Source organism: Apostichopus japonicus, chromosome 16 (assembly GCF_037975245.1).
Source record: "Apostichopus japonicus isolate 1M-3 chromosome 16, ASM3797524v1, whole genome shotgun sequence".
In the NCBI taxonomy this organism is placed as follows: Eukaryota; Metazoa; Echinodermata; class Holothuroidea; order Aspidochirotida; family Stichopodidae; genus Apostichopus; species Apostichopus japonicus.
The window spans coordinates 4,433,777-4,449,054 of record NC_092576.1 but is presented as its reverse complement, the minus strand read 5'-3'; the positions used below and the strand labels follow the sequence as shown (position 1 = coordinate 4,449,054).

The window sequence follows — 15,278 nt, the reverse complement described above, 5'->3', positions numbered from 1 at the left end:
TCGTCATCGTCATCATTATCGTCGTCATCCTCTTAATTCGTCATCCTCTTTTTTATTCGTCATCGTCAACGTCATCGCCATGTTCATCATTATCATCATCTTTATTGGTCATCCTCTTTATTCGTCATCGTCATCGTCGTCATCTCAATCATCGTTCTCCTCTTTATTCGTCATCGTCATTGTCGTCATGGTCATCGTCGTCATCTCAATCATCGTTATCCTCTTTATTCGTCATCGTTATCTTCATCGTCGTCGTCATCGTCATTACGTATGTAAAGAGTTCCTACCTTTTTCTGATTACTTTGACGGACAGGAAATTTCTTGATTGTGAAGAGAAAATAAATTGAAGTGACAATAATGGCATCATTTATAACACTTATGAAGACGGTCCACTTAAAAAGAAATTTGTTTAAGTTTTTTAGTTGAATATCTAATCAACTCTATACACCTTGCTAAAAAGTCAAGTATTGTGTTTTCATTAACAATACAAATAATCAACGATCAAATATAATTTTATGTTTCTGATTTTCTTAAATGTTTTTGTTCATATTAAATACTTTCACAGTTTATGTTGCTTTTTCAGACCGCGGATATTCTCCGTTCACCGATATCATCCCGCGTATCTACATGTACACTAACCGATCTATACATACCCATGAAGGAAGCATCTTCTACCAAGAAAACTGCTGAAAGTGGCGATTGATGATCTATACAAACCATGACGGTATCATCATCTATCAAGAAGACTGCTGAAAGTGGCGATTGATGATCTATACATACACATGACAGAATCATCATCTATCAAGAAGACTGCTGAAAGTGGCGATTGATGATCTATACATACCCATGATAGAATCATCATCTATCAAGAAGACTACTGAAAGTGGCGATTGATGATCAATACATACCTATGACAGAATCATCATCTATCAAGAAGACTGCTGAAAGTGGCGATTGATGATCTATACATACCATGACAGAATCATATTCTATCAAGAAAACTGCTGAAAGTGGCGATTGATGATCTATACATACCCATGACGGAATCATCATCTATCAAGAAGACTGCTGAAAGTGGCGATTGATGATCTATACATACCCATGACAGAATCATATTCTATCAAGAAAACTGCTGAAAGTGGCGATTGATGATCTATACATACACATGACGGAACCATCATCTATCAAGAAGACTGCTGAAAGTGTCGATTGATGATCTATACATACCCATGACGGAATCATCATCTATCAAGAAGACTGCTGAAAGTGGCGATTGATGATCTATACATACCCATGACGGAAGCATCTTCTATCAAGAAGACTGCTGGAAGTGGCGATTCGTGATCAATACATACCCATGACGGAATTATCATCTATCAAGAAGACTGCTGAAAGTGGCGATTGATGATCAGGTTATCTTTGAGAACAAGCTGCCAGCCGAGGTTATCATCAATACTATTCATAGTATACACTCTGTCAATTGGTTACTCGTGTAGTAAATTTTCTTCGACGCCCTCGGCAGTGCTGGTGAAGTCCTCTCTCCAAGTTATTCGCCTGCAGCACAGGCGGTTACAAATTAACAAATACAACACTGCAAAGGCAGCAGCGGAAGAGGGTTCAGTCTGGTAGAAAGGCCCTATCTAACTTTCCAAGTGTAAAGTAGATTAAAAGAAAAAAATAAATAAAGATTTGTTGTTGTTGTTGAAGTGTTACAGTAAACTTTGTAAATTATGATATTAGTATATTTTACAAAAGACAAGTCCTTTCAAATATCTTAACAGATCATTGTGTTACATAGTAAATATTCAACAATGTATATGTTATTGAATTCAAAAGCATACAAGTTGTTTAGTGTTTTATGTACACTTTACTGATTGCGAAATTAATGTTTGCAGCCTATACTTCACTTCTATATAAATGATTATTGTAATTTATGCATCATAGAATTTATTTCATGGATATCTTTATCTTGCTGACTTATTTAGCTTTAAGCCCACCGTCCTAACTATAACACTGTTCCTATTATGAGTCAATCAGTGACGTTGCATGGAGCAACATGGCCCCGGTGCAGCAACAGAAATGGATCCGGGAAGGAGACCTTCGTTCTTATATTTGGCATTTGAAGACGCCCGCATAATTGAGACAGCTTTATACTTTCTCCATTTTAGAGCAGGTTTGTGTTGAAGTCCCAATTTTGATGTGGATCAGGAGAGACCTGATCGAACTTTATTGAATAATATATCACACTAAAGGAGTTATTTTTGAGTGTTTACCTTCAGTCACCGAAACAACAGCAGTACTGCATGGGTAAGACTATAATGTTTCTTAGTTTGTTTGCCTCACTTTCGTTTTATTTACAGGATTTTTAGGCAACAATAGTTATTTTGAAATTAGTATTTTTTATTTATTTTTTAGCAGATTACAGTTTTGTTAGATTGTTAGAACTCCAGCTACATACTTTAGAATGTAAGTGAAACGAAATATTTCCCTTTTCCCCGTAACATTAGAGGTCTTACACTAGCTAGTAACTTGTGTAAAAGTAAGTTGGCCAGAGGTTTCGATCCTAGCAGGATCTTCTTCAAAAGCTGATTGACAAGTAACAGTAACAGAAGGGACAAAAACGCGCACAGAATACAGACAGGTTAATGAGCATAGTGAACACAAAGAGATAGATGTAAGGGGATTAGTAGACAAGGGATGGAGAGAAGAAAGAAAGAAACCAACAGGGGAAGAGGAGAGGTAGGAGATAAACAGTGGAACGACAAAGAAAGGATTAGGGAAAGGGGGTAAGGTAATAGCTAGCAACTTATTATTTATATGTAATGCGTACCATTTAGATATGTCACCAGCTAGATAATTTCTATCAATCGGAAATGTCGGTTTTTAGTGGGTCAGACTTCCACATGAATTGTTAATTGATAATTCCAAGGGCATTAAACAGTACAGGCATGAAGTAATTTAACGAACGTTACTGGATCTGCCGTAAAACCGTTTTTAATAGGCCCGACGGCCCGAGGGCGCATCAATATATCTAGATGTGTAAGCGATGGGCCTTAACGAGTAAATAATGCGGCTTGGTTTAATGACTGTACGTTTAACATCCATACTAGTGGCTTTGCCAGCCTCTGGTTTTTAGTAATAATGTTCAATTTATATAGCGTTTATACCAGGATAGTTATTTTCAAAGTGCTTTACATACGTTATATTACCCCTGGTCAAAGATAACCTGTCCTAGAGAAAATCCCTCCATGCGAATGCAGTTATATACTGCGCCCAATAACAAGTTACCTCACAGGTACATATTTAACCCCTGGGTGGAGAGAGGCAATTGCGATAAAGCATCTTGCCCAAGGACACAGCGCAATGAACTAGGCAAGAATCGAACCAGCAATCCTTGGATCACAAGTCCGACGCCTTAGCCAATTGGCTATCACACTGTCGCTCTCGTTTTTCTGCTGGGTAGTTATTTTTCTTCTCCGTACTTGTCGTCGGCTTATGGAGATCGGGCCCCGAGTCCAGGGCGACCGCACCGGCCTAGTTATACCGCTGGCCTCAAATGGAAGGGATATTGTTTATCTAAATTGTACAAGTGTGTATTCAACATAAGGTTGGCGTTATATAGGACGGAGTGTATTAAATCTAAAACTTGTTTTTCCCTCACCTGTACCACATGTTACCGTGTTGCGAACACAAAGTAGTAACTACTGATGCCCGTCTGTGGAGACATGAACAGTAGTAACATGCGTTACAGGTGAAGTAAAGCAGGTACGTTACCGCTTCATTCCAGTTCACACCTTTGTTTACATTACGCCTGCCGCCCAATTGTTTATGCCGAAAACGAAGAAAGGCCATGTTCGGGTATATCCATAGGCATAAAACGACTGCATTAGACTTCATTTTAGAATCGCGTATTAAAGAACTCGCACTCAATGCATGGGACAGCAACTACTGTGCATGGCCCACAACCGTGCATCGTTAATTAGAAATTTGTGTTCGTAACATGTGTTGCAGTACATGAATTACAGTAGTTACTGTACGGGCCATGAGCATCGTGTGTCTTATCTGAATCTTCATGACTCTTAATTGATTCTCTGGGAATAGTCTAAAGTAGCAGAACAGCAGGGAAAACAGTTTAGGGAACACTTCTAAACATGTTATTCGAGATTGTAGTCAAGGGCGGCGGAAGCACTTTTAATCTGGGGGGGGGGGCACCGACATCAAAGGGCACTTTGCAGAAATTCGATTGGACCGATGTAGCCTTATATTTAGTACCCTTTATAACTCTTATTGTATTATCTTATTTGCGTATACATATCACTCCATCAACGCCCCCCCCCACCCCCCTCAACGAAAATATGCATACCAGCACTGCAATATCCAATGTGCAAATTGGGAAACAAGGAACAAGTTTTCTTTTGAGACAAAATGAGGTGAAATCATGCTAGTTGCTAATGTAGGAATCCTCCGAATTAGAGTTTATTTCTTGTTAATGTCTTAACAAATTTTTTCTATTCGAAATAGCTTGAGTTTGACCCACAGACATTCATTAAAAGTCATGGGCGTAGGCAGGATTTGCAAAGTTGTGTGCACGACTATCCGAGCGGAGCGCCACCATCAGTTGGCGCGGAGCGTACAAGAAAATGTTTGGTTTTACAAACCCCTCAGATGGCCGGAAACGGCCCTTCCCGAGTGTTCATTTTGGTTCCCTGGCCTCTTACTAACTTGAGACACCTCAATTTTTATGTAGAAAAAGGGCACATTTTTAACCTGAGGAAAAGTGGAGGGGGGGGCACGTGCCCCCTGTGCCCCCCGGTTCCGCGGCCCTTGATTGTAGTAAACTACAATTACCAATGTTTATAACGTTGATGTGTAGTCGCGACAATTACAACTACTTTTTTGGTTTAAACCTGGCTGTCTCTTTTCTGCTAGTCTCCGTAGTTGTTAATTGTTTCGATGTTTTTGTGTATTGTATACGGGAGTGCACATCTTCAAGCAAACCCTGTTGGGATTCTGTGCACTTCCTTTCACCTCATGTATATATATCATTTCTGTAATTACAATTTATGTTATGTTGAATCTGTTATGTTTATACGTGAAGTAATAAACCGCATAAACGAGACGAACACGAAACGAATCGAAAAGAGAACACTAACATGATATTGCATTAATTGGGAAATATTTTATTTCAATTCAAAAATTAGTTACATTATTTGGGAAATACTTTATTTCAATTCAGAAATTAGTTACAAACCGATGTGATCGTGAATCTAATCCATGCGTTTACTTAATCAAAGTTTACTTCTCCCATGTGCGTGGTGTTTGGCATTTAACCTGCAAAACAAACAATTCATATTAAACTTTGGAACGGAACGCAGACAGATGTTATGATTGAGACGGTATTACATTATTTAAGAACAGATTGAGATGCAAATATTAAATGCGTCATACAACGAAAACATAACTAACACATATCAAAATGTCTAAACGGTGTTGAATTCCTGATATAAGATACGAGTTTACATCGCACGCAATAGAACCAACTACATGTAACACCATGGGAAGTTAACTATAATTCAGTTGCGTTGGTTTAATTTGTATAGAATCTTGACACTGTGAATTGTCATTGTATGCCAAATTACAACCGATAAGATCCATTTACCAGTGTATCCTACCTAGAGAAGCTTCTTTTAAGCTGACACACTGCAGTATCATTCATCAGAAACACATCATAGTTATATCAGTATTTACTTTCTTCGCCATATTTAAATAAAGTCAAACTTATCAGCGGATGGAATAACACCACATGCACACTACTGAGAGCGGGTAAGGACCGGTTTGTTGGCACGCTTGCAAAAACCTTATATGTCGTCACTAAGGTTATCAGCATAGGCCTATGAGGGAGCAGTAAGGGGCCAGATCCGTTGCCATGACTGAAGCACAACATTCAGAATGTGAGATAACGAAAACATCCACACATTTTATCAGCTTAATCCTCTTTTGGTTCACTATATGTCAATTTCGGAAGAATGTTTTTGTTGAATGTCACCCAGTTGGGACAATTTTTTCTATACTGTAGTGTCATATCCCGCTTTCAGAGCACTTGTATTATTCAGTACGACCAGTATGAATATAGTGTTTCTATCATATAAGGTTAGGAACTGTTTGTAATACCAATACCATGCAGTGCTTTGAGAGCATGATATCGGAGTACAGTTTAGAGAGGTATTAGCATTTAGGAAATTGTCCTAACTGGCTGAGAATGTATTAACCTGATTTGATACGTACCAACATACAAGAGCAGGTTTACAGATTGGGTATCTGTGAGAGCACCGCTGGTAGCTTCGCTAGTCATGGTGTTTACAACATCATCTGGTGTACGTGAGGAATCTTGGGCCAGCAAAATTGCAGCACCACCTGTAAGAGACGGTAACAGACGGTTTAATGCTCTTAATTGCACATAAATTATCACTGTTTTTAAATAACTATACTTGAGGCGTAGGCTACTTTTATTTTGACGCTGCAAGTACATTGCTGTCTAATAATCCTGAGCTTGGATGAATGGTATATAGAGTTGTACAGCGGTATTAGTAATTTACATCTGCCAGATTTTTAAAAGAATGTACTAGATAAACAATCATGCTTACGAAACCGTTTTGTGTTATGTAATTGCTACACTACAAATTATCATACATTTCACTAGTGATCACAACTATGCTGAATGCCAAATAGTCTCGCGTAATCAGAAACATAGTTTTTACGGTTTACTTTTAGCTTATCTTATTTTAAATGTTTCTAAACTTTCCAAGAGTTATTTGTATAATTAATTGCAACCCACTTTCCATAATGGAAGCAATTTCAGTCAAGGGCAAGCTCAATAATTGTATCCATCACGAAGGAAAATTATTTTTGTACCATCACATGATACCGACCAAACTAGATTATCACTTTAACAACTTAACTGTCAGTTCTAGAGATGACAATTAAAAAGTTTCATTTTCGCCCCGCCCCCACCCCTACCCCACCCCCACCCCATTCAAAAAAGAAAAGAAAAAAAGAAGAAGAATATGCACACTTTAGTAGTGATAATATCTAATATCAACCATCCTGTCTTAGTTCTGAATGGATAATTTAGTTTACTGTAGAAGCTTAAATCAGATTCATGTGTTAAATAATAGTACAACAATGAGAATTTACCAGCGACGTGGGGAGTGGCCATGGATGTACCAGAGATGGTTTTTTCGGCAGTGTCACTGTCGTACCAGCAGGAAGTGATTGAGGAACCAGGAGCGAAAATATCAATAAGGGATCCAAAGTTGGAGAAAGAGGATCTTGTGTCATCACTAGCAGAGGAAGCAACAGTGATAGCCTTTCGGGAGAGAACGAAAATTCGTTAAGCTTTTTTTTTTGTGACGTAAAATGCGGAATCCTCTTTTTAAGGAAAAAAATAAAAATCAGTATTGATATTGGAGCCCGGAGAATTTCTTTTCTACACTAGGCAACAAGATATTACTTCTCATTATACACATCAAATTGCACATTACTTTTGTCTGGCCCTTTTACTAGTGTATTTATTCAGTGTTGAAGCAGTGACACTTGTCGCTTGAATTTGGCACATATGAGTTGCAGCCTAAAGCTAGTTCCCTATATTTCGTTACATACACCACGTCTTCGGCATAAAGTCACCGGTGTGAGTATCAGTTGTGGAAGTAGCGACAGTGGAAAGAATCTTTTCTATAATGGCGTCACATATGTTCAAGGGTACATGTCGAAACAATTCTGTTTCAAACTTAACAGTAACAATACTGTCAGAAAAATAAGGAAAGGTATTCATATGTTAAACGTGACTCTCTAACAAAAAACACAGTATATCCGACATTTCCTTTACACTGGTCGGATGGAATGATGTTTGGAGAAGACACCTCATAGCATGAACTGGGATATATCAACCATATTTGACTGGTGGTACAGCGCTCATGACGAAGAACAGAATCAATGAAGAGAGGTAAGAAAGACAATGCTGAGTTATATTGGACCTATTCTTCATTAGTAAATCTAGAAAGGAATGTTACTCTTAGAGACTTATCCTTGTCACTAACCAGAGGAGCACGGGCAGGGGAGTGGTTAGAGGCATCCTCGTTGTCATTTCCTGCTGCGACCACAACGGTCACACCAGCGTTGTGCATTCTTGTAACGGCGTCGTCGCTGCTCTGACTGGGTCCACCACCTAGAGACATGGAGGCTACGGCTGGCTTGACGTGGTTATCAGCAACCCAATCCATACCTTAAGAGGAGGGTATACGAATGAACGTTTATTCTCTGATTATGACCTTTTGCTACAAATGCGTTGTAGGAAGGTAAGCTTCTCTGCGTCATATCTGCGTCATATGATATTTTTTGGAAACCCAGCCGACATGTGATATAAAGACACAGAAATGACACATGTTTTGGTTATTCTTATGATGTCCACATTATACCTTTAAGCGTTGGTTCGATCATTTTGTAATGTTATTCTGATTCATGTATGGCAATCCAGTCGTTAGCAGCACTAAATCAGTTTTACTTGGTTAGTGAATACAAATTACCAGCATTTTATTATTCAATAACAGTCCATGTAACCCATATTTTACTTCAATAATCATGAAAATGAAATTTGTTTATGATGTTTTAAACTTCAAAAAGCAGCATAGTTAAACCGAATTAATTATATTGTTACTCAATAAAAACCGCAATCAATTATGTGTGCTTATCTCGAGATTGACTTACCACCAATAACACCGGTGTTGGATCCAGATCCTAAACAGCTAAGTACTCTGACTCCAAAGAGATTGGCTTGGTTGGCGACACCATAAGTAGTACCGCCAACAGTTCCGGCACAGTGAGAACCATGTCCATTACAATCGACACCCTGTAAGACATCATATAAACATGTTCAAGTGTATAACGAAATAAAGCGTAATCTTATATTAAACAGAAAAAAAAGCGATAAAGCAGATAATTGGACTTATGTGTTTGTTTTGAGAACATTTGTTACATATTTTTTAAATCTTGTCCAAATTTGATGATACGTATTTATGTGAACAGTTAACGATCAACAAAAAAAAGCGGGGTCTAATGTATTCCAATTTTAAAGGTTGTTCGATGTGTAGTTATTGTACGCCCTTATTGACGAGATGGCATTTTTTTTGACAAAAAAAGTCTTCCTCTAATTTGCCACATGGAGGAAAAGAATCAGAAAGTTGCACAACAAATCCAAATACGAACTTTCTCTTTACTGGAGGGTAACCCGCAGTGAAGTTTCTCAGACAAACATTTGGCGTTCCTCACTTGGCGATTTAAGAATAGCGTTTACTATCCCTCTGATAGTGAACTGCATAGGAATCACAATTTTGTGTATTTATTGAAATAGCGTGCCAATTATTGTAATAAAATTCCACGGGGATCAATGCATAATATGTAATTAGCATACTCCTCTGTTAATAGAGACGAAATCCATAGATGCTTCGGTGTAAGCGCGGCCACCAAAGTCGACGTGGGTGGGGTTAATTCCGGTATCGATGACGTAAACATTAACACCTTCTCCGTCGTCTATCAGATAGGAAAAGACATTTTAAGACGGGTTTGATAACTTTATTAACAGAGAACTAGTCCAATGTCATATAGACCAGTGGAATCAATATGTTAGTCATGCTCATGAACTATTAAGAGTGGTAGTCAAATGGTAAAACTATGGACTAGCTATCCAAGGATTGCAGTTGCGAGTTAATGGCTGCAACCAATGGACACGCAGGTGTGTTGCACTGTTGGGCAAGCCAGAGTAAAAAATCAAGTAATTATTGTACATGCATGGTTTTCCGAACTTAGAAGCAAGGTGACTTACTTCTTGGAGTGAAACTGTTATCAAGAGGTAAGTCTTGTTGGTCAACTCTGTCAAGACCCCAAGATGCAACAGCATCAATCCTCATAATCTGATCTTCTTCTACATATTTGACGAAGTTGAAGCGACGTACCTGTTGGTAACAAAGAATCGAAAACATGGATGACTGCAGGCACACATTTGAATATAAAATGATACATACAAATGTCAAGCATGACCACTTCTGGAAGTTGGAAGATGAGGTAATCATCAAATTTTGTATCAAGTGAACACCACAGACGTTTTTCATGAAGGTGAATCCCTCAAAAACCTGAGATCATATTGTGATATCGTCGGCACGCAACAGAACATCATTGAACCTGATATGATGTAGATAAAGATTGTTTTACATCTTATCCAAAATTATATGGATATTGCTTACATTTGTATTGGTGACCTGTAAAATATTCGTTCAGCAAAATATATTCCAGCAGAAACGACTAAAATGTACCCCCCAAAAAAAACATATTCAGTGCGCACTAGTTGTGCAGACTTTGATTTATTCACTTTTTTGTAGGCAAATGGTTGAATGTATCACAAAATTTACTAGTAATTAATAGCCATCTTATGACATTTGGTAGCAGCCTCAATAAAAATGTGTATTACTTACCAATTCCAAAGCTTTTGGGGCAAGGGTTGCAGCGAATCCATTAAGGGCACTGCCGTAGACGCGGTCGACACGACCTCCAAGGGAACTGAAGAATGGGGAGTTCTTGATGGTGGACACAGATGCCAGGGTCTTAGCATCATCCTGATATGGGATATAAGGGATAAGGGATAAAGGGAAGTTATAATGACGTCCCAGCTATAGTCAAGTCATTTGAAAACCCGCCCTTTAGTAAGACTGCCGTCCATTTTTCGCCACTGGCCACTGCTGCACCTTTCAAGGTTATTAGTCTGGAACATTAGCCTGTGTGTTACGTAATCAATTCACCAAGCCTAGCAAAGGGAACGAGCATGGAAAAGTCACTTGCTCAGCTCAAACTTCCCCCGATCTACCTCGAGGGCCTATTCAAATGCCCGAGGCAGGTAAACTGTTATGGCAGTGGTATTAACGGGCGCATTTTCAAATGTGATATCCTAATGCAAACTATTTTTAGTATGTTATAACCATTAAAACACACTCTTATCAGTCTTTGGCCTTAGTTCCATGCTTTAACGCCTGCAATGTGGAACCGACGTTATCATCAGTTTGTTATTAAAGGAACATTCCAGAGAACTAACACATTTCAAACCTGAATATGTTGAAAACAACGGGATGAGTTGTTATATAAACATTATACTATGATTTATACTCAAATATGTCTTTCGGCTTGGACTATATGGTATATCGATAATTCAATTCTGCCCAAAGTCATTCTGGAGGATGAGTAAATCCCGATATATAAAGAATATTTAGTGGACTATTGACACGGATACGTCTATGTTACATACGTCAAGATTGCTATAAGAGTCGCCAGATAGCCAGACTACAATAATGTCTTTAGTAGGCACAATATACTTGTCTATTGTGGCATCACGTGGTCCCAGTAACAATGCCCTTTTGTTTTGTTTTTTTGTTTTTTTAGTATTGCACTTTAACTCTGATGGTTAAGAATAACGTTCAGGTTTCAATCATACTGACACAAGGACGAATAATAGGAAGAATAGGAATATGAGGGAGGAATTGGAATATAAGAGAGAGAGAGAGAGAGGGGGGGGGGGGAAGCTGGAGTTCCTTTCATATACTAGAAAGATCACTTTTACCATTGCGAAAATGGTAAACGGGCAGGGTACCTTTCATGAACATGTAAGGGCACTGAGTATTAATAGGAAGAGGTAGTTTTCAAGTTTATGTAAACCGATAGGTTGAGGGGTAGCGTATTCCTCTGTTCCCCTCACCGAATCTTTTACCACTGTTTTGCTGTGATCGAAGTAGACGTAATCAATGAACCTAACTAAAAAGTAAAATGGGATTGTGAAAGTAATCGTAAAACTGAAATATTCGTCTGTCTATAGTGCAAAAGGCTCGTGATATAAGGTAGACTAGCATGGTGAGACACAAAGTATGCATACAAAAGATATATTGCATTATGGCAGGATGTCCTTGAAGAACCTCCTTGGATCATGGAAGACATTTTGATGACTTACGTTGAAGACAACGATGTAGGAACCATCAATCTTTTCCTTGACGGTGTGGAGAGGTGCAATCATTGCACTTGCCGCGGTGGCAAAGAGGGCGATCAACAAGAATTTCATGCTGGAAGGAGAGACAATTCAATGATTATGGATTTCATTAGTATTATAATTACAACAAGAGTCATATTTTGACAAAACCGTGTAGCACAACGATTGAAGTCAATGCAGGTTTACGTTATGTTGCAAATAAAATAATAGTACTAGTGATGAAGTCGATTGAATGGGCGGATCGGGTTGGAGTGTTGGGGAGAGTGGGGGTGTACACATTCCTGTTAAACCCCACCAAAAATGTAATCATAGTAAGTTGCAATACCTTTGTGTGTGGGCCAATATAATTATTAACCTAATTTTAGCCTAAATATGTCCCAGAACACACCATTTCACGTTTGAAAGTTTAGGTTGGTGGAGGATCCCATTACATGGCTTCAGCAATCCCAGAGTAGATAAAGCGATGGCATTAAAAGCAATTAAATATTGCATCTGGGAGAACTTAGGTAGGAGCACATGTCTTGGGTTGGAACACAGTCTTAAATTGGAGCACGGGTCTTAGGTTGGAGCACAGGTTCTGGGTTGGAGCATTGGCAATTTAAAATGATATGGGGTATCAAAATATAAAAATTGAACGGTTTTCTCATCTGAAGCGGAATTCAAAATTGATATGAAAAGTCCAAGAATGAGCTAAAGCTATAAACTTGGTTACCCACTCGGCATGAATTGTAGGCCATATGCCATATGTATACACGTCTAGCTGGTGTAGGCCATATGCCATATGTATACACGTCTAGCTAGTGTAGACCATATGCCATATGTATACACGTCTAGCTGGTGTAGACCATATGCCATATGTATACACGTCTAGCTGGTGTAGGCCATATGCCATATGTTAACAGGTCTAGGTGGTGTAGGCCATATGCCATATGTACACACGTCTAGGTGGTGTAGGCCATATGCCATATGTTAGCACGTCTAGGTGGTGTAGGCCATATGCCATATGTATACACGTCTAGCTGGTGTAGGCCATATGCCGTATGTTAACAGGTCTAGGTGGTGTAGACCATATGCCATATGTTAGCACGTCTAGGTGGTGTAGGCCATATGCCATATGTACACACGTCTAGCTGATGTAGGTCATGTCATATATATACATGTCTAGCTGGTGTAGGCCATATGTCATATATATACATGTCTAGCTGGTTTAAGCAATATGTCATATGTATACACGTCCAGCTGGTGTAGGCCATATGCCATATGTATACACGTCCAGCTGGTGTTGGCTTTATGTCATATATGTATACACATCCAGCTGATTAAAATGGCAAAAATAATTGCCTGATATTAGCTATAGCCGTACATTATACATTTTCCATTCCTTTCCCATTTCATTCAACGCATCAAGAAGTGGCTAGTCGTCATTTCAAATAAAACCTATCTAAAGAGTCAAATGTTTTCAAATCGGACTTTTGTTTAGAAAAAATGAATATTCTTCTCTGTTGTGTTATCAAAATATAAGAATTCTTAATTGCCAAAACTGTTTTTTTTTACAAATAGTAACTTCTCTTAAAAACTTTAAACAAAAGAAATACAGGATAAATTATTCTTGTCATTATGAAATATGAAACAGTACTTTATTTTTATTTAAAATACCATTATTTCGGAATAAAATTATTTTAATTTGCAAGTGACTCAGTATCACTTGAAATGCCAAAGAGTCGTAACGTTTAGAAAAAAAAAGTACAAGAGACCTAATATTGCTTAATTTAGTTCAACAATCCTTACTAGCTGACTTCGTTCATGCTTGCATTCAAAAGTGTAATATTGATCTAGGCCAGAGCATTGATATCGAGTGAATCTTGCTGAAGATTTCAAATCACAAGCATTCTAGATTTCAGGTAACAGTACTGGTATTTAAAACAAACCGTAGCACAGGGTTGATACATATGATAGTTTATGATTTGAAAACAATTTCAATTTTGAATGGTGATGAGAAGACAGCATCAGCCAATGTTAAATTAAACAGATAATATTATGACAAGTAAAACAATTTTTGAAACAAACGTAGTTTTAAGAAAAGAAGACATTTCTTACCTTGGTTTAGCTTGTGGAAGTCTCAGTAAGGACAGTGTTGACGGTATAACAACTTCTGAATGTGAAAATCCTTGTCCAAGCTAGTCACTTTTATTAAGAATACTCGTACGGGAAAGCTTACAGCTGTTGTGTATACTAGGTGAACTCCTTATCGTCCGGGAGGAAGAGCAGAGACAAGAGAAATAAAGATAGAACAAACAAAACAGGAAAACGAGACCTAATTACGTGGTTGCTTGTAATGCCAGATTTTTCTTGTCCCATCGTTTACCTTATCTATTATAATATAATATATTCCAGAAAGGGGTTCTATAATTAGCAAGTGGCAAACATTTATTTACCGGCAGGATTCCAAGTCAGATGGCAGGTTCTCATTGCAGCAACCGATAAATAATAATAAGTTGTTGAGTTGTCACGAAATACTAGAGATAAAATAAATGAAATATAATAAGTGCATATACGTGTCAGCCAGACTTCCTCTGCTGGCGTGACTCGAATGATGAAACAACTGGCACAGTTCTCTAGAAGCTAAGTAAACAAAGGACCTTGCTAGAACTATTAAATATTCATGATTGTAATTCATCCCAGCTCTTATCAATTGTACTGTGTCACCATATGTCAACATTTCTAAATGACGTGTAATAAACCTAAGTACGTTTTGTCTAATTGAATTATCACACCTATTTTCTGTAACAGTTTCGTTTGGCTTATCATAAACAACTTTCCATAAAAAAGTACACATTTCTTGCATAAAATCAAAAAAATAGTGCTCAAGTTTAACGTATTATTTGTACAGAGCTATAAGGAACCTTTTTGTTATTTTAAAAAAACTCAAAACGACTGCAAATTCCCAAAATATAATCGAAAAAATAATGGATCTTTATATGACAGATCTGCTAAGGAAACATGTAACGAATGTACTACATTACTTTGAAGGGTATTGATGCTACATCCAACTTTACATATAGGTTGGAACATATTCTTTTAAATATTTTCAAATATTAAAATTTAATAGTTTCATTTACATATATATATATATATATGTATATATATATATATATATATATATATATATATAGATAGATATATATGTATAGATAGATAC

At 37.7% G+C, this 15,278-nt stretch overlaps 2 protein-coding genes across 5 annotated transcripts in view; one reads left to right on the top strand and one right to left on the bottom strand.

The window, feature by feature from the left end:
• LOC139982355 (uncharacterized) overlaps positions 1-5,061 on the top strand; it is a 46,275-nt gene extending 41,214 nt beyond the window's left edge. For all 4 annotated transcript variants that reach the window (XM_071995095.1, XM_071995098.1, XM_071995099.1 and 1 more), the window contains one exon: positions 584-5,061. In XM_071995095.1, the coding sequence (XP_071851196.1) occupies positions 584-703 (120 nt within the window). In that variant the 3' untranslated portion in view covers positions 704-5,061. The remainder of the gene's footprint in view (positions 1-583) is intronic.
• A 140-nt stretch (positions 5,062-5,201) lies between these two features.
• Positions 5,202-14,334, bottom strand: LOC139982356 (aqualysin-1-like). Its single transcript, XM_071995100.1, has 10 exons — positions 14,177-14,334; positions 12,044-12,152; positions 10,524-10,664; positions 9,878-10,007; positions 9,467-9,585; positions 8,764-8,905; positions 8,097-8,281; positions 7,195-7,366; positions 6,286-6,414; positions 5,202-5,331 (listed from the first exon to the last, which is right to left on the bottom strand). Exons 2-10 carry the CDS (start codon positions 12,149-12,151, stop codon positions 5,327-5,329), a joined length of 1,131 nt encoding a protein of 376 aa, XP_071851201.1. The 5' UTR covers position 12,152; positions 14,177-14,334; the 3' UTR covers positions 5,202-5,326.
• Positions 14,335-15,278: the final 944 nt, after the last annotated feature.